The following is a 26,969-nucleotide window of genomic DNA, read 5'->3' as shown; positions in this document are numbered from 1 at the left end:
GTCATTGGCTGTAAAAGATTTGCCATTGCACACTGGATGAATGCTATAATTTCAGTTTCGCTTATGGGTATGCGATATTTCAAATGATTCCGTAGAATAACGTTCACATGATTAAAATGCATATCGCATACCCTTAATTTCGTGACGATTCTTTCATGCAAAATAAAAAGTTAAGTGTAATAAATCTAAAGTTAAGCTATCTGAAGTCAGTAAAGATCAAAAGCTGCAGCAGTTCTCAGCCAGTCAGTCGAAATCACCAATTTTTACTGTACCAAAAATGTTTGAAAAGGAATTCTCCTATTAATCTCATCTATTGTGTTTCATACATGAGATGATGAAACTTTTACCATCAATTCATCACAACCTAGATGGAAAGCAGACATTCTTAAGAGCAGTGTAAATTATGCATCACATCCTGTAATTGTTTCCGCGCTCGTTTCTTATGCGGATGCAAGTCGTCCGTCAGTCGTCAGCATAAGCTATGGAAGATAGATACTGAAAGGTACCCATCTGAACTAAACAGGAGGGGAGGGAATTATGGAAATAAATCGTTTGTTCAGAGCTGGCGCCACGTTTTCACTTGGGTACGTTTTTTTTTATGCAAAAAAAAGCTCTTCCGTTCCAACACGAGCACAATCAAAGCAAAAAATGGTGGAAAGCAGCTGCGAATGATAAGTGATTGCATGAGAGGTTGGATTTTACTTGATTAGAAAGTTGGCTGTTTGAGTTGCTCTGCTAAATCCCTGATGCGTGCGTGAAGTGTTTGCTCTATGGAAGCTTACATGCGACCAAGAGGAGAAAGTTGAAAGACTTCTAAAAGGAAAATTAATCATTTTTGTCTTGTGTTATATGTGACAGCTCAAGGTTTCAGAAATTGTTGAGGGAAAATAATTAGAGTGACTTTTTAGAAGAAAAAGAAGAAGAAGGGTGGTAAATGACTGGACAAAGCGTACCATTGGTACTTCGCGTACCTGCAGGTATAAAATAGACCTCATTTGTGGTCCTTAGCCTCTTGTCCAGTAACTCCTATCCCTACCTCCTCGTGGTGTCGCCTGGGGTACGAGTAACCGTAGGAAAGATCGGGTAACCAACCCTGGTGGGACCTTGGTCGTATGCTGACAGGGAAGGGGGGCACCTCTCTTCAGAGGGTATACCTTATCAGAGCGTCTGTTCTCCATGTTAGGGCGGCTCAAAACAGCGTCTGTTATCCATGTTAGGAGCAGCTGATCATTGTCCAAGCAAAGACAAATTAAAGACCTCCATGTCCCTAGCAGTTGCCCAAAATTTTATGGCTCATAAGGTAACCTATATTGCAGTGAAAAGTGTACTGCGATCTGTCAAACTTGGGTACCTTTTGCACTACCGAGGGACCAAATGCAGTACTAGAAGTGGTACCAAATCTGAGCCCGAGTGGGACGGACGTGGTCCTAGTGCCAGCGTGGGACTCTAAACAGTGCTGTGCACGATGATCCTCCGGCGAGACAGTGGGTTGGTGCAGGCCTTACAAGCCAGCTGTCAAAATCATCAGTACAGGAAGCATACAATGTAAATTCGTACCGGAACAATCGGCATAGACCCAGGCATCGAAAACGGACTAACGATTGGAAACTCGGATCATGGAACTGTAAGTCTCTCAATTTCTTGGGAAGTACCCGCATTCTTTCCGCATTATTGAGGGTCCGCAATTTCGACATCGCAGCGCTGCAGGAGCTTTGCTGGAAAGGGTCGACGGTACATACGTATTGGGATGGTTATACCATCTACCAGAGCTGCGGCAACAGACATGAGCTGGGCACAGCTTTTATTGTGATGGGCGAAATGCAGAGGCGCGTGATTGGGTGGTTGCCAATCGACAACAGAATGTGCTAGTTGAGGATCAAAGGCCGTTTCTTCAATATCAGCATATTCAACGTGCACAGCTCTCACCTAGCAAGTGACGATGACGATAAGGACGCTTTCTACGCGCAGCTGGAACGTGAATACGACGGCTACCCAAGCCATGATGTCAAAATCGTTATCGGAGATCTCAACGTTCAGGTTGGCCAGGAGGAGGAATTTAGACCGATTATAGGGAAGTTCAGCGCTCACCAGTTTACGAACGAAAACGGCCTTAGACTAATTGATTTCGCTGCTTCCAAAACCATGGCCATACGTAGTACCTACATCCAGCACAGCCTCCCGTATCGACCACGTTTTGATTGATGGAAGACACTTCTCAGACATTATCGACGTCAGAGCAAATCGCGGCGCAAACATCGATTCGGAACCATACCTAGTTAAAGTGCACCAGCGACAGCCCCCTTTAGGACTGCTGGAGCAGTCTCAAAGCAGCCATTAACAACGCAGCGGAAGGTGCCATTGGGTTCGTGGAAGGATATCGACGGAACGGTTAATTCGACGAGAAGTGTCAAACGGTTTTGGACGATAAGGAAGGCACCCGTCAAAACTTGGAACGATACAAACAGAAGCAAAGACAGCAAACTCATCTAATCCGGGATAATAAGCTCCGCCTGGAAGAGTTGGAGTGCGAAGAGATGGAGTAGCTGTATCGTTCTCAAGAAACACGCAAGTTCTACAAGAAACTCAATGCACCGCAAAGGCTTTGCGTCGGGAGCCGAAATGTGCTGGGATAAGGATGGAGGTATCTTGACGGACGAACGTGAGGTGCTTGAAAGGTGGAAACAGCACTACGATGAACACCTAAACGGCGTAGAGGAGGAAGATCAAGACAGCAGGACGAATGGCTTCATCAGTACGGCGGATGAGGGAGACGTGCCAACTCCCACAATAGGTGAAGTTAAGGATGCTATCAAGCAGCTCAATTAAGAAAACCAAAGCAGCTGGAAATGATGGTATTGGAGCGGAACTTATTAAAATGTGCCCGGACAGGTTGGCCACTTGTCTGCACCGATTAATAGCCAGGATCTGGGATACAGAACAGCTATCGGAGGAGTGGAAGGAGGGTATAATATACCCAATATACAAAAAGGGTGACAAGTTAGAATGTGAGAACTATCGAGCGATCACCATTCTTAACGCAGCCTATAAAGTGCTTTCCCAGATCATCTTCCGCCGTCTATCGCCACTGGCAAGCAGATTTGTGCGAAGTTATCAAGCCGGTTTTGTGGACGGGCGATCGACGACAGACCAAATCTTTATGTTGCGGCAGATCCTCCATAAGTGTCGCGAATATCAAGTCCCTACGCGCCACCTATTCATCGATTTCAAAGCGGCCTCTGATACTAAGGGTATGCGATATGGATTTTTTCCTTGTCGATACGAAACGAAACGATACGCGGAATATCTTGCGCTGATAATGACGAAACGAAACGAAATTTAAAAATGTTTCGTGTAACTCGATACGAAATCAAATAATTCACGGAATTTTTCGAAACGAAACGAAATTTTTGAGTTTGTTTCGCGGAATACACGTTTAAGTTTTTTTTTCTTGTCAAAAGCTGGAAATTTGACAAAAGGCTTAAAAAACGTATTTTTAAATCCTCTACCATATGGAAACCTTAGTGTTGCTCAGCGGAATCCTTAGATGTTTTGTAAGACTCTTGTTTGTTTGAAATCTTCTTAATAACTTTATAAGGTTTCATTTCAACATATCTGACATTCACACAAGGGAATGAGTGGGTTAAATGCAGGGTGGGTGTACGGCTGTCAACTACAAACAAAGCTCGCCTAACAATCATCTCTCTCGTGGGCCGACCCAAACAACACAGGACGAAAACGCGGGCCATGCCAGGCAGCAAATGCTGATGCTTTTCAACACTTAAACAGCGGGATGTCTAGCAGCGTTGTGAGCCGCACGAACACATCCACAAAGCATGAACGGTAAGCGCACCTCGTTGCGTATACCCCCCCTGGTTAAATGTACCGTAAAACGGGGTAACTTTGATAGTTTTTTCGAAGAAAACTTGAATATTTATGCTTGCTGTTTCAAAGAATTATAATTTATATTTTTAAAACAAGTACTGGCATCCTAGCTATCGATTGCAGTCGATAGATTGCCAAAAGATTTATTCTGAATGGATATATAATTTTTCATATGATCGAAAGTAGGTTTTCTGTTCTGGGGTAACTTTGATAATGGAGTATGAATCGAACAAAATTGAATGAATAATGTGCATTTGTAGGGCATTGCATACCTCTAGGCGTTTAACGTTATATGGAAATTTCTGACTTAGATTACAAAAATGGTCCCAGTTTGTGAAAATGCTTTTCGCTAAAAGATTTGAGACCGTATTTAAGCTCTATGATAACTAGGCTATCAAAAATAAGTGGCCAAATATTCAAAACTACATCAAATAGTAATCGTATAACAGATTGTTTGTAAGCGTTTCGAAAATGCGAAAATCGTGTCAATTATAATATTCGTATAAAAAGCCTCAATTTTTTTTGATTCAAATGAAAACCGCTCTTACATGAAGTGTCATACCAATATTCTTTAGTTTTGCATTCGTTTTGCTTAACTGATTAACAGAAATTAAGATATTTCGTTTAGTATGTGGTGGATTACGCACTATCAAAGTTACCCGCATTATCAAAGATACCCCGTTTTACGGTACTAAGAAGTGGATCTAAAAGCAGTTACAAACATTTAACACAATCTCAAAAATATTGAGTGGAGCCCAAAATTAATTTAATTTTTATATATATACTATAAAACATGGAATAATGATTTTCATTTTTTTTGCTGTACTGTATGCTTTGTGGCTTGAATGAATGTGATTGGGGACACAAGTCGATAAGTGACCATGAAAACAATAAACTGAGAAGCAGACTCTGTCGCAGTTGGAACATAACGCCAGAAAGAAGAAGAAGAATAAGTAGAACAGAGGAATCACTGGTGTATTTGCTTTAGTGGTGCTCCAGTAAAGAAGTATTGAATTAAATTACATTTTAAAGAATCCATCAACACATACCTAAGAAATCAATCAAGATGAATTTAAAAAAATTGCAAGAGTAGTAAATTCCAAGAGATATTGCGGCAGCAACTTAACCAGGATTGCCTGTTGGGGTTAATTTCGAAGTTCCTAATATTTTTCTGGAAGTTCCTAATAAATTTTCTGGAATAGCCTTGCATAATCTGTGAATTAATTCTTGGAGAGATCACTCTGGAGGATCAAATTTGGATGAATGCAAACTTTTAGAGTAAACCTTGTAAAAATACTGAAGGTATTTCTATTATCTTGTAGAGCAAATACTGGATAAATGATCCTATTCCAAAATCTGTGAAGGAATTTCTGGACGATTTCTGGAAGAATTAAGGATTGTTGATATTATCTCATTTTCAGAATCTTTGTTTAAAATTGACTACAAAACCACATTTTCACTAAATTTTGAACCTCGAGAGTATTTTAAAAAATATTTGATAATTTCAAAAAAAAAAAGTTTTGAACCTGGATTACATAGCATAGAGGAACCGCAAATAAAATTGACAAGTTCACCCATTTTCGTTCAGACAATCCGTCTTTCAATGAGCTAAATTTAATGTTTGGCTTTTTTTTTCTCAAGATTTAGATTTGCGAAAATCGAAAAAAAAAATTGTTGCGCTTTTCCAATGTGAAATATCCTACCGAGTAAACACACAATCTTATATGAAGGGATATAAGAGTACAAAGGTGGAGGCGATATACGTACATTTTGCATGCATCCTTATGGCGCATGTACGTATATCGCCTCCACATTTGTACCTTTATGCACTATCGTATACGAGTTTGAGTTTACTGGGTAGGTACCCCGACAAATTTGAATCTAAATCCGGAACCAATTTTGATGATGCATTCAATGCATGAATGAAATTTATAACTGATTCGTGATTTTGCAGCAATTGGCTTCCAATACTTGTGATGATACATTATCAATATTAAACAATCCGAAAAAATCGCATTTTTTTTAATTGGGGGTCGTGAGGAAATTATGCCACGATATAAGAGGAGAGAGGAGTTGGTGGTGTGGTACAGCGTGAATAAACCTAGATTCATTTTACGATATAAAATAATGTACGCATCTTCCTTGTTTAAGGTGAATATAAATCGAAGGCATGCCTCAGAATTTCAAGAGCACAAATCTAACGAACCCGACAGCCAACGAGTAACCAATCGATATAGTTTTCAGCTTGAATGGACGTCTGGTTCTTTAGATTTGTGCTCTTGAAGATTTGAGGTGTGGCTTTGGGTCACCCAAATCAACGCGATTTTTCACGGCGACAGCGACAAACAATCGCTGCGATTTCGCTGCTACATGTAGAGTTTTATGACACAACAACGAACTCGCGGCGATTTTTCGTCGCCGTCGCGGAAAAAATCGCGTTGATTTGGGAGAGCCTTTACTCATGTGGCGCGAATAATTGATGCGTTCTATTAGTTTTCTCTTCTATTCTCCCGCTGTTCTTATGCAAAGTTAAAAGTCACGTCACAGCGGGAAAGCAAGAGAGAACTAATGCGCGCCTCAATAATCTGCACCACCTGAGCAAATCCAGAACATCAGGGACTCACGCTCCGCAGCTTTTTGTGACATTTGTGTATAAACAATTTTTGAGATATATTAACGGATTTGCTCAAAAGGACACGCGATGTTCCCCGGAAGAAACGAACAACCGTGGTTTTGCTTTCTTCATTCTTATGGAAGATTGCGGTAGTTGTTCCTTTCCTGGGCTATTCGCCGCGAGAAATTTAGGGCAAATGGGCGTTTTTGAAAACTTTACAACAGCAGCGCAGTTTATCATATTCTACGGACCAGTCAATACTACAGTCACCCTACAGTTATGGATAGCACAGATGTTGAGCAAAGTTGGATTAAACGGAGAATATCTCATCAAATAGAGTTGCAATTTCGCAGAACCCATTTTACCTACGCGAACCATACATCTATACAACATCGTAATCAACAATAACATGCTTAAACACATTTGTTCCGTTCGTAGGAAATAAAATGTCATACATATACCTAGAAGCGTTGATTCATATCTGTGGGGCATTGAAATCCATACCACAGCACAGTGATTTTTTTTGCCGATTTCGTGATCCAAATAGAATAGCGTCTAAACTGTTGGTTTTAGTGAAAAAGTTTGTTCAGAGAAGTTTCTTGATTTGTAAAAGCGCTTCTTTTGATACTAGCGGCCAGGTGATTAAATCACCTAAAAGTGAGATAAAAAAACATGTTTTTTACCTGTTCGAGATAGACGGTCGGTGTCTTCAGCAAAGTTGTAGCACATGTTAATTCAAGACACTTTGTCTAAGACACCAAATTTCTGTCTCTTATACATTACAAGATATGTAATTTTATCTTAAAATGACCCTTAAAAACCAAAATTTTAGTATAACTTTTTTCCTAAATTTTTGACATTTTTTGTGTCTTCTACAAAATTGTTCAACTACCAAATCTACATGTTTTTGCTGAACACTGCAACTTGCTATCTCTTATGATAAAATAGTTATTTTCAAATAATCGATTTTTATATGGCTTTTTTGGACTAATAGCATATGCCGCGTATCGCGAGATTTTGAAAGGAACAAAGACATTACATGGTAGCGCCACAAATGAAAGTTGCGTAACAAACGAATGGCACCGTTTACAAATTACGTAACGCTCTATCGAGAGTCAAAAGTTGGGTCAAACGTTATGACTTAAACAAAAATAACAAAAATAAATAAAAGCATTTCCATGCTAAATGAAGTTTGTGGGTGAGGTAGTATATCAAAAATTATATAAATGATCATTATGTATCAAATCCAACATTTTATATATGAAATAACGTTATGAAAACTAGAAAAAAGTCGTAAAAGCGTAAAAAATGCATTTTTATGGTTTAACTAGTTTAAATATAAAAATCAATAGACTGCTTCTGGCCAAAAGTTCTTAGTGTCATTTGAAAGTGAAAAAACAGTGCTATCAGAATCGCAAATCGCTATGTGCGTCAATCTGCGTCCAAACTAATGCTATTAGTCCAAAAAAGCCATATAAAAATCGATTATTTGAAAATAACTATTTTATCATAAAAGATAGCAAGTTGCAGTGTTCAGCAAAAACATGTAGATTTGGTAGTTGAACAATGTTGTAGAAGACACAAAATATGTCAAAAATTTAGGAAAAAAGTTATACTAAAATTTTGGTTTTTAAGGGTCATTTTAAGATAAAATTACATATCTTGTAATGTATAAGAGATAGAAATTTGGTGTCTTAGACAAAGTGTCTTGAATTAACATGTGCTACAACTTTGCTGAAGACACCGACCGTCTATCTCGAACAGGTAAAAAATATATTTTTTTATCTCACTTTTAGGTGATTTAATCACCTGGCCGCTAGTATCAAAAGAAGCGCTTTTACAAATCAAGAAACTTCTCTGAACAAACTTTTTCACTAAAACCAACAGTTTAGACGCTATTCTATTTCGATCACGAAATCGGCAAAAAAATCACTGTGCACAGTTATTAATCTAAGATAAGACGATTCCTAAAGAAACGCCAAAACGTATGCTTTCACTAGCACACCATTCGTTTGCCTCGCAGATAATTTGCTGTTATAGTGTTCTGATCCATGATATGAGTCGATTTGATCCATAATACGGACCCATTTTTGACTGTAGCTTGAACTAGAAGCGAGCGCTTTGCCTTTTTTTGTTCGAAATTAAACTCGAATTTCGCGAAATACCGTTTTATTCCGTTTGTTTTCAATTTTCCGTGGAAATATTTTAACAATTTGGCGAAACAAAACGAAATAGCAAAATAAAAATTTCGCCTGTATGAGTTCCGTGGAATTCCGCGGAATTTCGTTTCGAAGCGTATTTGACGGAATCTTTCGGTATTTCGCATACCCTTATCTGATACTATCGACCGCGAAGAGCTATGGAAGATTATGGACGAGAATGGTTTTCCCGGGAAACTGACTAGACTGATCAAAGCAACGATGGATAGTGTACAGTGCTGTGTGAAGATATCGGGTGCATTATCGGACCCGTTTGAAACACGCAAAGGGCTTCGACAAGGCGATGGTCTTTTCTGCTTCCTGTTCAATATTGCGCTAGAAGGTGTTATGAAACGGGCGGGTTTCAACATGCGGGGCACGATCTTCAATAAATCCAGCCAGTTCATCTGCTTTGCTGACGACGTGGACATTGTCGGAAGAACGTTCCAGGTGGTTTCTGAACAGTATGCCAGGCTGAAACGTGAAGCAGATCGGGTTGGATTGAAGGTAAATACGTCGAAGACGAAATATCTGCTGGCTGGAGGAACTGAGCGCGATAGAGCTCGCATAGGCAGACGCGTGACGATCGACGGGGATGAGTTCGAGGTGGTGGACGAATTTGTCTATTTCGGATCATTGATAACGTCGGATAACAACTGCAGCAGATAAATTCGAAGACGTATCATTGCCGGAAGTCGTGCTTACTACGGACTCCACAAGACCTTGCGGTCTGGTAAACTTCACTTCCATACTAAGTGTACCATGTACACTAGAGTGATGCAAATTTCGAAATTTTTGCTCCCCTATGCTTAAACAATTTAAATTATGGTAAAAAGCATCCTCCCAAAATTTGAAATGATTTGGAAGATATTTGACTGTGCACACGCCATTTGAAGTTTATATGGAGATTACTATGGAAAACGCTAACCTTTTGTGTTCAGCCCTCTATCTCTTCGTCACTAAGTTTTATGGAAAAATGAACACACTCATCTCATGTGAAATTCTTCCAGCTACAACTTTGCCGAAGACCACATTTTGATTGGACGTCAGAAAAAAATGTTATTCATCATCATAAAGTGAGTTTGCCTTCAGTAAGCTTCACCAACTATTCAGCAGGCAACAGTGGTGCTCCTGGCGGGAAGAATAGATCAAAGTAATCCAGGCTACTATGTTCTACAGCAAAAAAGCAGTGTTGCTCTGAAAGTAATTGAATGATCATCTCAGCATGGTTAAGACTTTGGAATCAAGAATAACAAATTATCCTTACGTCCCAACGAAATGTGGTCTTCGGCAAAGTTGTAGCTGGGACGATTTTACATCGGAAGTGTGTGTTCGCTTTTTCATATATTATTATGGCGAGCTGATAGAGGACTGAACACAAAAGGTTTGGCTTTTCCATAGTAATTTCCATATAAACTTCAAATGGCGTGTGCACAACCAAATTTCTTCCGAATCACTTCAAATTTTGGGAGTATCATTTTCATCATAATTGACATCGTTTAAGCATAGGGGAGCAAAAACTTCAAAATTTGCATCAGTCTAATGTACACGCTGATAAGACCGGTAGTCCTCTACGGGCATGAGACGTGGAAAATGCTCGAAGAGGACCTGCAAGTGCTGAGAGTTTTTTTTTTACATATACATATTTTTGTTTTATTTCTTAATACTAAAATTATGAAATTTATAAAAAATATTGAAAAAGAAAGTGTAGTGTAAGTAATGTTGATTTCATTTTGTTTTATTTTATGTGTTGCGATTTCTAATGGATTTGAAGTATGTTTTTGGATTTTGCCGAGACATGGTAAAGTCAATAGTTTCGCAATGTTGATTGTAAATGGCCATCATTTGATTCAGAGGCCCGTTTTTGGCATAATTTGTTCGATGATGATTTGTCAAGAATAAGAGTTGTGTTTGATCCTTTTACCTTGACGCTTGCTCCTGCGGGGCCGGCGATGAGGGCAGGATCAAACATGTCGCGCGTCGGTCGAGTAAAGTGAAAAAGTGCCACGTTCGATTAGTTCCTTTTGATCTTTCGACGTTGACGCTTGCTCCTGGGCAGTGCGTCAAGAAAGCCCGAGCAGTTGTTTTACCTCTCGCTTCGCGCGCCTATTTTCTCTGAGTGCTTTTATATAGCCGAGCAAACGAGTGAAGCTGAAAGTGGATTGTTGCTGCTCAAGGATGACGGATCAATTGTGCTCGTTTCATGCTACTATTTCTAATCTATAAAATATGTATGACTGCACCTTTAATCGTTACAAAGGTGAGACGTAGGGGAACTGGGTGTAAAATGCGCCGTTGGGGTAAAACGCGCCACCCTTGTTTTGAACGAACGACGTGCTTTGGGACGCTGTTTTGCACTCGAGATTGTGGAAAATGTATTAAAATGCTTCTCCATATATATTTTTATGTGTTTTCCTGGCAAAAATCGTGAAAAACTCGAAAAAACGTTTTTCGCTGTTTTCGTTGTAATTTTGTCTTATTTTCTGAGCCATTTTTCAGGCCGATATAGAACAAAACTTTTGAAACTATCACCGAGAATCGACTTGTGCACTCCCATAGTTCGTATTCCGTGCGAAAAAAGTGTTGAATTTGTCCTTAAAAAGCGTATTGAAGGACTTAAACTTTAATCAACTCGTGGGGCAAAACGGCCACTCCTATTTCATAACACCAAAACAGCCGTTTGAATTTAAATTCCAGCAAACGTAATGCCAAGCTGTAGTTACGTGCCAATTAGAACCTTACAAATGCACATTTTTCGAATCAGCATGTATACTATAATCGAACAATAACATCTGATTAAACGCCCTTATGTATGCAACGTATTTGCAAGCACGATTGCGCATGCGTGCGAGCGAACGACTAACGTCGAGATCAGGTGGCGCGTTTTACCCCGCAAAAAATAAAAATGCAGATAAGCAAGCATTTTATAAAAATTGATTTATTGACTCCAGAAAATAGAAAATGGATGGCTGTTTCTGCTATTTGATAGAAAACATGTTTGTCTATAAGATAATGCATAAAAAAGGGCTTATAATAATGTTCTTCATAGCTAAAAACGCTTCCTTCCTTAGAGGGCGCGTCTTACCCCCAGTTACCCTAAATATGATTTTTCAACAAACTATGAAAGGTTTGTCACTGTGAGTGTCGACATAAACTCTGCTTCATAAATTATTTATGTCAATATTTTTTCAAAACACCTTTTTCCTATAACTTTTATTTTTGTAATTAAAAAAAACTTTGAATGGTTCGTCACTACGAGTGTAAACTTGCGAAAGGTTCACTTTATTCAGTAAACTATTATTATTTATGTTAAATCTGCAATGTGTCGCCGACTGTAGTAATTTAAAAGGTTAAACCTTACGCTACTGGAAATAAATAAATGAATGAATGAATGAATGAAACTTTGAATGGTTCGTCACGTCAAGTGTCGGCATAATTTTACTCTACATATTCATATTAAATGAAAATATTATATTTACATATAAGCATGTTTATATCTCGTAAATAATTATATATCATGGTCTAATCGCTTATCAAAGTGAATCCTGTGACCCAACGATCCTCTCCATTAACAAACATCCCTCCCAGTAACCTTTGTGGAGATGCAGAGGCAAATACGGTCTCTAAATAGCAAAGGTTACACACTAACATTCCTTCCCCCAAACCCACCTGACTGCAAGGACATGGCCGGCGCCGTTATTGACCATGTATAAATAGAGGCACTGAATTATGCACACTGAAGAAGATTATGGCCAATCCCAGCCGATCTTCTAGTTGATTCTTTGTGCATTTTCACTGACTTCGGTCAATCACGGAATAGCAAGCATTGATATGTGTAGTCAGTCTAAGCTAAGCTAAGCTAATTTGTTCGATGATGATTTGTCAAGAATAAGTTACAATTTCGTAGTTGCCTAGAAGGAACGTAGAAATTTAATTTTGATAAGATTTCTGTAGAATCAATACGTTGCGAAACGATATCATTTACAAATGAAACTCTTACGATTTCACGCCGCTCTTTCAAAGTTTGTATGCCAATAAGCATGCAGCGTGCTTTGTAGGGTGGAAGTGGAAATGATGTCCAGCCTTATTTACGAAGAGCATATAGTAGAAATTGTTTTTGTACATATTCTAATCTTTCTTCGTGTGTGATTGAGAAAGGAGACCATACAATGCTGCAGTATTCCATGATTGATCTTACATATGCAATATATAGAGTTTTAATTGTGTATGGGTCATGAAAGTTTTAGCAGAAGCGTTTTATGAACCCTAGCATGTTATTAGCCCTGTGAATTATTGTATTGTAGTGGTCTACGAAAGAAAGCTTAGAGTCTAAGATTACTCCTAAGTCCCTTACTCTTTCACATTTTTCCACATTTTGATTTCCTAATGAAATTGAAATTTGTGGTGTTGTTCTTTTTCTGCTAAATGATATTAGGTTGCATTTTTTACATTCAGTTCTAATAGGCTTTTTTTTGCACCATATGTAGAATTTTTCTATTTCATTGCGGAATACATTGATGTCTTCTTCATTTCTTATTTCCAGGTAGAGCTTCATGTCATCGGCAACGACGTGTGCTTAGGACGATCTTCGGCGGAGTATGTGAGAACAGCGTATGGAGGAGAAGAATGAACCACGAGCTTGCGCAATTCTACGGTGAATCCAGTATCTAGAAAGTCGCCAAAGCTGGAAGGGTACGATGGGCGGGACACGTTGTGAGAATGCCGGACAACAATCCCGCGAAAATGGTGTTCACCTCAAATCCGGCCGGTACAAGACGAAGGGGAGCGCAACGAGCTAGGTGGTTTGACGACGGATATGAGAAGAGATATTCATGAGTTTGTTCGATATTATTTAGCTTCATATGGGATTAAAGCCCAGCAAATATCAACAAAAAAAAAATTTGCTTAAAAGAGATTTGTTTCTTGAGCAACATCCACCATTATGGTTTGAAACATGAGGTTCCACTATGAGATGAAAAGTTTGTACTTACATTACAGTACTAATGTGTTTGGAACATTTTTCAAAATTTCTTCATAGTAATTTCCATATAAACCTACATTGTCTTTGGGCCACCATGGAATCATCATCGAAAAAACTGAAAATTTCACAGAACACTATTTTTGTGGTAAAGGTGGTAAGAAATAAATGAAAGATTGGATTTTCAAACATTTTTGAATTTAGAACCGCCTTACTGCTGCAGGTATTTTTCAAAAACGTATCGTACGTTGCTGGATGAATTACTGTTGAAAAAAGCAATAGATTACAAAACTTGAACGAATATGTGAATGGAAGGTGCTTACAAAATGTATTTAATTACCAATTTTCACTTCAAATTTCGCACTGGCCAGTAGCCGCCCCTGTGGCCATGTAATCCTTATTTAATTTAGGATGAAAGCTCCCGTCTACATTCCCCCGACATGTATACCCATTGTAGTATATGCCATTCAAGTTTGACATTGATCTGACAATATTTAGGTGCTCCCAACTGAACTTCTACTCTAGTCTACTCAATGTCAATGTCACAGATGCTAAGTCGTGTCGTAAGAGTCATTCGTAATGAGATTTCTTTTCTTTCCGTCAGTTGCGTTACCGGAGTTCAATTTAAATCTACCTGCAAGAGAAAATGTCTTTCCAATGTCACTTGTCGCCACTTGCTTGCGTTGTTGCCAGCAAAGTAAGAAAAATTTGGCTACATAGTGCTTTGATGTCAACCTGGAAGCTTTTTTTTTATTTTTTGGGAAAGGCATTCCATTCCACTTGCAAATTGGTGCTTCCCAGTGCGACATCTGCGCCGCTTGGGGAAGAGACCAAAATTTATGCAATAAAGGTACCAACATTATTTGGTGTTCGTTCCGAGAAGGATTCGATGTTTGGAAGGATGCCAATTTGTGTAGACTGAACGGAAAGGATGTTGATGGGGAGTTAATTTGTCGATGTGCAACATTCGATTGTATATTAACAGTATAGAGCGGAACTTACCCGGTATCGGTAGCTGGAATCCAGAACGTAGACGCTGTTCTTGTTGCAATGCACCAACATGTCGTCCATTTCTGCAAAGAGACAACATTCATTGGATTAGTTTACAAGTGAGAATTAGATTAGTCGTATTTTACTAAGCTCCAGAGGAAAAGCATGATGTAAACATATTCCGAGATCCTGTCTTCTTGCATTGGCTTCGTTACATAGAGCTTACATTCGATTACGAGATGGGAGGGTAAGTTCAACGTATATTGAGTTAGGTGAATTTCGAATGAAAAGAGCTAAACTCGTGTATCTTTACCAATTAGTTTCATTTATGTCAAAGAATTCGAATTTAATAGGATATATGATGAAAGACGACTTTTACTTGATTGGGATGAAAGAATGCAATTGCACTGGTTTTGTGTTCTGTAATTCGATACCGATCGTTGCGTTCGTCACCGACTGGCGATCAAATAACTAAAATAATCGTCATCCAGTATATAAGCTCTGGCGGGTCATCGCTGTCATCAACGAAAAAAAACACTAATAACTTCAATCCCAAATAATAAAAGTAAAACTTTTTCTACTTTCATTTCTTTCCTTATAATTTACATTTAATTGTAACATCAATAAATCATTGAGCTTTCTTTCAAATAAAATATGTGGAACTTATAAGTGAAAGCGAGTTGAAAAGTTGTCCTACTTTCTGCTGCTGGCAAGTGGTAGGGCAAATGATGACTTCGGCACTAGAGTTGCTGTGCACGTGCTGTAAGCCTTAGGTGCAGGAGCCTCATTAAGCGCACGGGCGCGCTGTACATTGTGAGCCCTTTTTTGGTGCGCCTCATTTTCCTTGAGATGTGTCTCACTGTAGTCTCATGCGCTCCGTCAAATGTGCTGTTTAAAATTCAGCGCAATAATTGAAGTGAGTACAAAAGTTTTCAACGAGGATCGAAATTGTAACTCTTGGATCACGAGTCATCGGCCATATCATGTAGGCCATCTAGACACCTGCATAATTGACGTCATCTAAAAATAACCCTTGTTTGTTGGATGTATTTGTGGATGGCAAACATTTGCAAATGGAGGTTGATTGTGGTGCCTCAGTGTCAGTAATTGGCAAACATGAATTTATGAAGCAATTTAAAAGGCCTTTGGTACAGTGTAACAAGCAATTGATTGTTGTAAATGGGGACAAACTAAAGATAGAGGGCGAAGCAAATGTTTCGGTTGAATTCCGGGGAAAAAGTGAAAATTTAAAAATGTTGGTGCTAGATAGCGATTACAAATTTATTCCATTAATGGGAAGGACATGGCTGGATGTATTTTTCCCCGATTGGAGAAATTTTTTCTCCAGTTTGGCAAACATAAACAATTTAATGATTGATAAAACCGAGGGGACAATACAGAAAATCAAACAAGAGTTTTCGAACGTTTTCACTAAAGATTTTTCCCAGCCCATAAAAGGTTTTGAGGCCGAATTGGTGTTAAAAAGCGATGTGCCGATTTTTAAGAAAGCTTATACGGTGCCTTACCGTTTGAAGGACAAGGTTACGGATTATTTGACGTCGCTTGAGGAACAGAACGTAATTACTCCAATTAAAATCAGCGAATGGGCCTCTCCTGTGGAGGTCGTCATGAATAAGAATAATGACATTCGGTTAGTAATAGATTGTAAGGTATCGATCAACAAAGTGATCGTACCGAACACATATCCTTAACCTACAGCGCAAGATTTGTTTGCTAGCTTAGCGGGGAGTAAATTTTTTTGCTCCCTGGATCTTGAAGGTGCTTACACACAACTAATGTTGTCTGAACGATCAAGGAAATTCATGGTCATAAACACCATAAAGGGACTATATGTGTATAATCGACTACCACAGGGGGCGTCATCAAGCGCCTCAATTTTCCAACAAGTAATGGATCAGGTGTTGCACGGAATTGATTTTGTTTATTGCTATTTAGATGACGTATTAATTGGTGGATTGAATGTTGAGGAATGCAAAGAAAGGTTGCTTTTGGTACTGAAAAGATTATCGGAAACCAACATTAAAGTAAATTTTGACAAATGTCGCTTTTTCGTTACGGAACTTGACTATTTAGGGCACATTATCAGTGACAAAGGTTTACTGCCATGCCACGAAAAAACATTGACTATACAAAAAGCAAAAACCCCTAAAAATGAAATGGAATTGAAATCTTTTCTTGGTTTAATCAATTATTATAACAAGTTCATTCCCAGATTGTCAGTTAAACTGTACCATCTCTATAATTTGTTAAAAAATAAGGTTAAATTTGTTTGGGATGAACACTGTGATAAAGCATTTGAGGAAAGTAAAAATTTACTCCTCAATGCACAATTTTAAGAATTTTATGATCCAAAGAAACCCATTGTGGTTGTTTCGGACGCATCCAGCTTTGGCTTGGGAGGAGTTATATCGCATATTATTGACGGAACTGAAAAGCCAATAAGTTTTACATCGTTTTCTTTGAAATCAGCGCAGCGTAAATACCCTATTTTACACCTAAAAGCTTTAGCTTTAGTGAGGACTATAAAAAATTCCATATATATCTATATGGACAAAAGTTTCAAGTTTTTACGGATCATAAGCCTCTAGTCGGCATATTTGGCAAAGAGGGTAAAAATCCTATTTATGTAACGCGTTTACAGAGATTCATACTTGAGCTCTCCATTTATGAATTTGAAATCCAGTATAGACCATCTACCCGAATGGGCAATGCAGATTTCTGTTCCAGGTTTCCGTTAGAACAAATGGTACCTGATGATTCAGACGCGGAATGTGTAAAAAGCTTAAACTTTGGAAAAGAATCGCCCATTGATTACAAAGTGATAGCCGATTGGTCTAAGGAGGATGGATTTCTGCAATAAGTTGTTTCTCATTTGCTAAATGGTTGGCCAAAAACAATTGAAAAGTGTTTTGCGGACATTTTTGCAAATCATCAAGATTTGTAAATCATTGGCGACTGTGTATTGTATCAGAACAGAGTAGTGATTCCTAAAGGTATGCAAAGTAAAGTAATGAAATTGCTTCATGCCAACCATGCAGGAATTGTGAAAATGAAGCAGCTTACGAGGCGTAATGTCTACTGGTTGGGAATTAACAATGACATAGAAAAGTTTGTCTCATCATGTGATATTTGTGGCAACATGGCAATAGTACCTAAGCCTAAAGTGCTATCTAAATGGATTCCAACCGCTAGACCGTTCAGCAGAATACATATAGATTTGTTTTACTTTGAACATCATGTTTTCTTGTTAATCGTGGATAGTTTCTCGAAATGGCTTGAGATAGAGTGAATGAGGAACGGTACCGAAGCAAGTAAAGTCATTAATAAGTTGATTGTATATTATGAACGTTTTGGATTGCCAGATATGCTAGTTTCTGATGGAGGACCACCCTTTAACTCTGGTGCCTTCATAAGTTTCCTTGAAAGACAAGGTATAGATGTATTAAAAAGTCCGCCATACCACCCATCCAGTAACGGCCAAGCCGAGAGATTCGTAAGAACGGTGAAAGAAGTTATGAAGAAATTTTTAATGGAAAGAAGCGTTATGGAGCTAGAATTGGAAAACCAAATAAATTTATTTCTAATAACGTACAGAAACAACTGTTTGACGAAGGATGGCGATTGCCCGGCCGAACGAATATTTTCGTGTAATCCAAAAACTCTAATCGATTTAGTTCATCCCAAAAAGCATCCCAAACAACTTCTAAAAGATCAACTACCGCATGATGATACTAACATCCCTAGAGAAGATGGAGATGTCCATATGAGGTCAAATGAACCATTGAACGATCTGATAGCGGGTGAAGAGTTATGGTATAAAAACCATAATCCTCACGTTAAAGCTAGATGGGTTAAAGCAAATTTTATTAAATGGCATTCTCGAAATATATTGCAGGTGCAAACTGGAAACGTTCCAATCATGGCTCATCGCAACCAGGTGAGCAAATGTAACACAGATGATCGTTCCAAGCCTAACACAGTGGTTCTCTTAAGGCGTGACGATAAGGGAGGAGTCGAAATGAATAAGTTTCCTGACGATCGTGAAGTGACAACGGAAATACGAAGAGCCAATGGGCGAACAAAGTTTAATTCTTCGAAGATCGTCCAGGTCAAAGAAACCTAAAAAAGATGATAAATTTGTTTATAATTAATCACATTTGTGAACTCGAATCTTGTTTGTTTCTAAAATTGAATTTTAAAGTGAATACATTATTCTATCGAATATAGATGGCCATTAGCGGCGTAGTCAAAATATTCTATATTTAATCGTCGGCAAGAGCCGGAGTAAGGACATCTAAAGGGATGAGAAGCTGTAGTGTACACCCATTTCTCAACATTATAAATTAGAGTGTACCATCAAATGACAACTTGTCAGTCGAATTATACACTGTAATCTGAGAGAGACTCGTGAAGAGGAAAAATATCAACGTCATATGCAGCCCAGATTCCGCTGTCACGAAAAGTTAAATGCAGCCCATAATTTCTATGGCTGAAAAAGTGAAAAGTATTGTATTCAAAATAAACTATTTTTAAAAAACTCAGTCAGCGGAGCAGTTTTTCCAAAGATGCTGATAAATCTAAACACAAGACTAGTTAATTATAATGTCTGCTACCTTTGCTGACATGAAATTTCACTCAAAATGCCGTTTTTGCTTCTGTGTGATGCAAACGCAATATTTTTTCGCTGAGATGGTCATGTGAAACTCAGCAATCGCAGAAAAAGAAGACCGTCTCCGCGAGTCTCGTCTCAGACTGTAATTATATACCTACCTATACATACAAAGCTATAAAAGCCTCGAAAATACAAATGAAGATTCACTTCGAATCAGACTAGCAGCAAGTAAACAAGTGGCTTAAATACTTAAACCCGAAACCCCAAAGACGAATATAGTTGTAGAGGCTCTTCGTTACTAAGCAGTTGTTTCACAACTTGGATACCGATGGCGAGCCGTAGCGCATGAGACGCGTCTCCCCGAGAGCACATCACCTAGCGCGCGCTTTTAGATTTTTCGTGAGCCTCTGGCTAGCGCAGCACACTAGGATTCCGATGAGCTGAGAGACGGTTTAGTTTGAAGCTCGTCATTACATTTATGTGCTCCTGAGAAATATGTATCGTTTTGTCTCAAATTCCGAACAGACTCATATTCCGAACACTCGGTTTTTGTATGGCGATTTGGTTGAAATGTTTCACTGAAATATATCACCAAATAACAAGTAAATGGCAGTCAATTGCAATTCAATTTTAACCTTTCCAATATAATTTTCACCGCGGGAGTAGTGATGACTCTCGAGTTTGAGACCAGTAGAATAAGCTCAGATATTTTTTTTTGCGAAATTATTCATTTGAATACGATTTATTCGTGCTGTTCGGAATTTGAATCAAGGTGTTCGGAATATGAGACAGAATAAGCAAATGTTCGGCATTTGAATCAAAATGGTGTTCCATACTTTAACGTAAAAACAATACTAAAACTAATTAAATCAACATTGATATCGGTACACCCAACAGCTAACAGTTAGGCTTTGCGAAGAAATTAAAATTTACACAAATATCTGCCAATTTATTCCAATCAGATGCATTTGAAGTCACTGTTGGCCTTAAGTGTTCGGGATATGAGTCAAAACGGTAACTCTATTCGGCACCCTGAGAGCATTTCGGCAGCACTTTCTTATCGTGCTTGTTCATATTTATCTACAGAACAAGAGTTATCTCCAATGTACCGTTTTGACTCATATTCCGAACACTTAAGGCCAACAGTGACTTCAAATGCATCTGATTGGCATAAATTGGCAGATATTTGTGTAAATTTTAATTTCCTCACAAAGCCTAACTATTAGCTGTTGGGTGTACCTATATCAATGTTGATTTAATTAGTTTTAGTGTTGTTTTTACGTTAAAGTGTGGAACAACATTTTGATTCAAATGCCGAACATTTGCTTATTCTGTCTCATATTCCGAACACTTAAAATTCAAATTCCGAACAGCAGGAATAAATCGTATTCAAATGAATAATTTCGCAAACAAATTTACCTAAGCTTGTTCTTCTGGTCTGAAACTAGAGAATCATCACTACTCCCGCGGAATTCATTATCCAATATATATTTATATATCGGAGACGTTAAATTTGAATTGCAATTGACTGCCATTTTCTTGTTATTTGGTGATATATTTCAGCGAAACATTTCAACCAAATCGCCATACAAAAACGGAGTGTTCGGAATATGAGTCTGTTCGGAATTTGAGACAAAACGGTACTCAACATATTCCTTGAACTATAATCTTCCATGTAAATCTCATCTGTCACAAAAATATTAAATAACATGGGTTTTATCATTAAATGAAATAAATTCTTATGAAATTATCGTCATCCGTGAGGTGCCGAATAAAACAACACAAGAACAGCTTAAGAAAAACACACCACTTTAAATAATCCAATTATCCGCTCCAATGCCAATTTGTCACAAAAGCTACGCACCGATCAGTGATCAGTGTAATCAGTGAGTGAATCGACCTTGAAATGAGTGACTTATATGCAGGATTTACTTACAAGCTATATGGATTCATTTTTGTATGCAAGATTATTAACTTATTGAGTTGTTGGTTTTCAACAGTGACTGAATCATATTAATATTCGTTATTCTGTTCTGCAATAATGCTAATAATTTAATTGATTTCTGAATATCGCTACAACTTATGCACTATTGAACTTTTGATTTGTCTACAAAACACTCGAAAATACTTGATTTTTATGCTTCAAATCACAAATTAAAATGATAGCACTCTGTTTTCCTCGGCAATCACTTCTTATTACTAGAGTAGGTTCAATTGCGGTATATTTTTTGTTCACAATATAAATTCATAGAAAAAATCGAACAGAACTAAATAATTTATTGGAATTAGGTAACAAAGCATGCATTGGTAATAATTGAGCCTTTCAATACTTTCCTTATATGAAGATTACAGCGCATTAACTTCAATGTACTGAGAAGCATATAATATAAACGTCTTTTAAAAGGTTAACTATTTTCGCGGGGATGAATTAGCCTCGGGCTGAATTTCCCCATAATAAAGAGTCAATCAATCAACTATTTTGGCAACACTCCTGTTGTTCTACAGGCAGTTCATCATCCTCGTATTTGTGTCAAGTCATAAGTGAATTGATTTGCAAAGGGTCTATTCTGTTTTTCTCAGAATTTTAGTCGACTTCGACTACTCTGAGTTGAAACTGAGTTCGTTAGTTGTGAATGAATGGAGGGGGGAAGTATGAGTTTGGTCATCATCAACAATTATTCTTTTCTTTGATCAAGATATCTTTCAGTAAAATTTAGTTCTTTGCGATCGGACCTCTCTATATACAGTCACCCCACAGTTATGGATAGCACACAGATATGGATCAGAGTTGGATTAAAACGGGAACATCTCATCAAATAGAGTTGCAATTTCGCATTACACATTTCACCTACGTGAACCATAAATCTGTACTCAACTTCTCTCTTTAGTTAACGAATCTCGATAGTAGCAATAGGAGTGCGAGTGTGGATTATTTGACAAAAAGGTATTCACGTAATGTGTGGTGAAATAATCATTTTGTTAATGCGGTGGCGTTATTTTATTAGATTTGTAGCAAGCGTGCCAAGTCCGCCACCTCACAATAGTTCAGAAACTATTCCTGACCCCACTCTGCAGCTTCGGAAAAGCCCGGTGGTACACGTGGCCAGAAGGGGGCTGCGTCCGTCCATTTCGCGCCCCGGACAGGGCCAGAGCAGCAATCGTATTACATCAAGAGTCAGTGGAGCCAGCAACCAGACGACCGTAAGTACAACGCGGGGTTGAAGCCCACAAATCGGTGAGGCGCCGTCGGTGGATGAAGTAGTGAGGCATATACGTCGCGCATCGCGCGCGCTTCGAAGGAGATTAGCATCGCAGAGATGTGCCGTGAGTAAGCATCAACCCACCAAACCACCCGTTAAGCAAGCGTTCAGCGTCGACCGATGCACTAACTGTCGACCCGGATCAAGCCACCCACCGATCAGCAGTACCGTCGTTCACTCATACAAGACCCCAGCGTCGTCATCCGACGACTACCCACTTTCGTCCTGCGGATATGGTACCGTAACTAAATGCATGCAAATCAGTGAAAGTCCCATGCGCATGCTGTAGTTTTTTTTTGCCCGCTCCAGATTGATGGTTGGAGACGCGTGGCGGCGGCTAAACTCTTTTGTAGGACACTAGCCGTTCCCCCAATGTGAATGCCCACACCGCACATGAGCACGTAAAGAGAAAATAGAGAGGTTCTAGGTCAATAAAAAAGAAAATGAAATTGTAAATAGCTAGAGTAAGGAGAAGAGAGATGTCGGTAAAGTAGGCCTACGCTAAATATAGAAATGAACTAGTTGAATTGAATATGGATGTTTGTTAATAAATGCATTGGAGTACCACAGACAAACCGACCTGTGTTGAAATTATTAGCGAACGAGAAGAGGTAATGTAGGGGAGATTTCACGTCACTCGAGTACGATTAGTAGTTCCTTGTTAATTTATTTTACTTTACTGGGGAGGTTGGCTCCGAATCCAGCCAAGGAACACTCTCTATTTTTTCCGGTTCATTCTGAGGTTTACGTGTACAGCCAGCCAGTGATGAGAATAGGTGCGAGGGTAGTCTGGTCTATCGGCTAGGTTTTTTTCCTCCCCTTCTTGTTGCAACAACGTAGCCAACAGTGCTTCGTGCTTTCCTTCCACTATTGGACCCCAAAACCCTTTCCCTTGAGAGGTCTTAGGCCGGGCAACCCTGAAAACAGGTGGATGGTCTCCAACCGGAGTGGCGCTCAAGCCATCTGTTGGTTTCGGAGAACTCCGAAGCATATGATCGACAGCTTCTTCGAGCTGCAGTGATGTACAATAGTAAGCATTTGTAAATCGTATTGACTGTATTTACTTGGATTAAATAATTGAATTGAAAAAAATATATATGGTATAATCACAGACAAACAGACGTCACACTCTCACCGATGTCCGTCGACCACCTTTTTAACGGTCGATTCAAATATATTGTAGGTGGCCAATCCACCACCTGCAGCGCTCGCATCGTTTTTGTTCGTGTTTGACATTTGCACACTACCGCCACCTGTTGGCCCATCGGCCTAACACAGTGATTTTAGCATTGGGCGTATACGTCTTCGTGACTATGATTTTGAACGTGATTTGTTCTAAGTGTTACGTCTGTTTGTCTGTGGTATAATGCTAAGTCCTTTTTATTTGTTGGTTAACTATTCGTAACAAAATTTCTCATGGCTACCTAGATAAGCATGAAAGAAAATGACTGTGTAGACCATAATTTAGAAATCAATAATGAAAAATCGGCATTGTACTGTCTTGAAAAATATGTTTACGACCCCCCGATAGAACATTTCCAAACCGGTCTCAAATGAAAGGGGAAAGACAAAGCTTTCATTTGATAGATGTTTGAGCGATACTGATTCTTTTATATTAATGTTGTTCTACCAGAGACACCGTGTTCAATGTGACTTGTAGCTCGGTATTTTTCAGATCAATCATAAATCTAGGTGAGGTTTCTCTATAGCTTTCAAACAGTATTTATTGTACATATGAGAACTATTGAACAAGTTGATCAAAATTCAGCGACTGAGTGGGTATATCTAAACTTCCTATAGTATGTACTCTTTGTGAGGAATAGTACTTATTGGTACCCTTTCCAGATATTTCCAACGGGATTACTCTTGACTTCAATTCGGTCCGAGTTACATTACTTGTTCATTGTAAACATAGGGGTTCTATATCTGCTTTTACTCTGAGTTGATCCGCAACTTCCTTTTCTACTACGGTAAATTCTGAACCATCGTTGAGAAAATCTAAGACGTCGATTGAAGAACACTTGCTATGCAAGGTAACGGGAAGTATGCGAAAGAGAGTAGATCGTTGCTTTCGCCATTGAGTATTCACCTTTCCAGTAGCAAGTTCACTTAGTCCAGACAGCGTTATCATCAGGTTTTCCAGGAGCATGTGATGAGGTAACTTGCACCCTTCTATGCCACAACCCGATGCCTTGTATACCCCTTTATCATGGGAAGTTTAACACCGTCTGCAGTGATGGAGCTGTTCCAACTTCCAACGTTTATCAATTAATCGGCCTTTTTGTCTTACGTTCGCTTCCGTGCTGAAGGTAACGTTACTGGCAGCCGATGCTATCATGGCCATATAATCGCTGAAAGCTCGAAGATCTGCTTGAGCGATTTGTCGTTGATAAAGTGCTCAGTCTAGCTTTATACCAGCAGGTAGTTGTCGGAGCTTCGAGACTCCATTTTGTGCCAAATATTTTCCCATTTTCCACAAAACGCGTATTGTCGCTTCTAATTTATAACAATGAATGAAATAATATTCAACCCGGCACTGATCGATCATTGAAAAGCCAGCAACCAGGATTGTTCCCTCGACCTACAGATCTGTATACAGAGGTGCTAACCAGTCGGCTATGCCTATTGTCGACCAATTCTTGTAATAGAGTAGGGTTAGACAAGTGGTTCTCCATGTTAATGGTTATTAAATGTCCACGTCAGTTCTGAACTGCAAGTCCAAAACCTATTACACTCTCCAATTTATCTGCCTTCGGAGGCGGTGTAGCACGAACTCTTTTGATAAGACTATTAATCACCTCTAATGTTGCTATGATTTGTGGTACTGACGACAGATACAGAAGTTGACAGCTAATAGCATTGAGTGTATTGCCTTTTAGACAACGCTGTAGCCGCATCAAATTTTCAGCGTCAGTTTAGCCACACATTTTGGTTGAGGTGGTGTAACTACTATAAAACAAAGGCCAAACCATTGGATTCCCGTCGAAATGGGGAAATAAGTATTCGTGATCGGTTTAGGCCAGTATACACAGAGTAACTGTCGCTAACAATATTAGTAAAACAAATCATGATATATCTAACAGTTGATGTAATTGGATTTTAATTTTGTTATGCCTTCCGACTGGAAAGTTAGACAAGATCAAGTGTTCTAGTGGTTTCACGAAAACGTACTCCAAGCCACGGTATAAGGAAGCAAGGTATTATACTCCGAAAAATGACATTTGGCAGTGACGTCATTCCTATCGCAAACTCGAACGATAGCAAGGCATGCTCTCTTTTACTATCCTGTGAGCCTCATGCTTGACGATAGGAATGACGACACATGTTTTGATTGAAAACCGTTGTTTACACGTGGGAATAGCCTACCTTGTTGTGTATACCGTGCTCCAAGCAACTGGACTGACAACATATTTGCATTATTAGTTTTAATAAGTTAGTTCGATGAAACAATTGTACCAAAATAGCACCAGAAAGATTAACAAATGTTAATCCTTACACGGTCATAATATCATTTATCCCGGCCTGGAACACCGACCTTGCTAACCAATATCATGTCGAAAACATCCCACCTTCTCCTACTTGCCAAAAGATGTTTTCTCTGGGTTTTTACACATTAAAGACGTTTTCAAACAATTCGTTAAAATCAAAATGATTGTCATATTTGGTTTTGTTCGTTTTAGTCTTGATGTTACAATCAACTCTCCATGACACGATATTAAATGAACCATCAAGTAGAAGAGGTATCGAGTTATGCAACACAAAATCAGTGCAATTGTAATCCAAGGGATCATCAAGATAGCCATGGAATCCAGCTCTTACTATGGTTTTCTAACTCGATATCGAGACACCCAATATACAGAGAATTGACTGTATCCAAATCAAAAATAGAAAGTACCGTAATCCGGGGGCAAATTGATCACTGGGGTGAATTTGATCAGGTCGGAACCAAATAGCATTTCCTTTCAAGGATGCCTAATATTTCGTTGGCATCACAGACATTCCATGTTTTCTAGTTCATAGATATTTCATTTTTATTAGGGTCAGTTTTGCATGGAAATATTTACAGTTTTTGAAGTTGTTAATAATAATGTTGGAAATGTCGGTACTAAACAATCCACTGGTACTAAGCCTGCATGCAAACTATGAGTATCAAACATGTTGTGTAGGCTTCACTGTGAACTGCTGAACTCATTTTTAAAATCGTACAGTTTTACAAGAATAGTTTTCTGCTAATAAATCCGTTTATTGTTGAATAACATGCTTTTTTCAAGGGAAATTGCATACATTTAGGCGTATTTTGCAAATTAACAAAGTTTGATTTTGCATTAAAATGATAATATACATGAGTTGTAAGAATTTTGACACCATTTTCAGATTCAGGAGACCCAAATTTAGTAGATATGGAAATTTTACA

General features: G+C 38.7%; 1 protein-coding gene across 3 annotated transcripts in view; it reads right to left on the bottom strand.

Moving 5' to 3' along the window:
• Positions 1 to 14,741, bottom strand: part of LOC5577472 (mediator of RNA polymerase II transcription subunit 2) — a 131,805-nt gene extending 117,064 nt beyond the window's left edge. For all 3 annotated transcript variants that reach the window (XR_002500252.1, XM_021843691.1, XM_021843692.1), the window contains exon 1: positions 14,675 to 14,741. Coding sequence is in view for 2 of the 3 variants with exons in the window: in XM_021843691.1 (XP_021699383.1) it covers positions 14,675 to 14,734 (60 nt within the window). In the remaining variant the exon portion in view is untranslated. The remainder of the gene's footprint in view (positions 1 to 14,674) is intronic.
• Between the last annotated feature and the right edge of the window lie 12,228 nt (positions 14,742 to 26,969).

This window comes from Aedes aegypti, chromosome 2, assembly GCF_002204515.2.
Source record: "Aedes aegypti strain LVP_AGWG chromosome 2, AaegL5.0 Primary Assembly, whole genome shotgun sequence".
NCBI lineage: Eukaryota > Metazoa > Arthropoda > Insecta > Diptera > Culicidae > Aedes > Aedes aegypti.
Note: the sequence above shows the minus strand (reverse complement) of the source record. Positions and strands in the feature narration are given on the sequence as shown.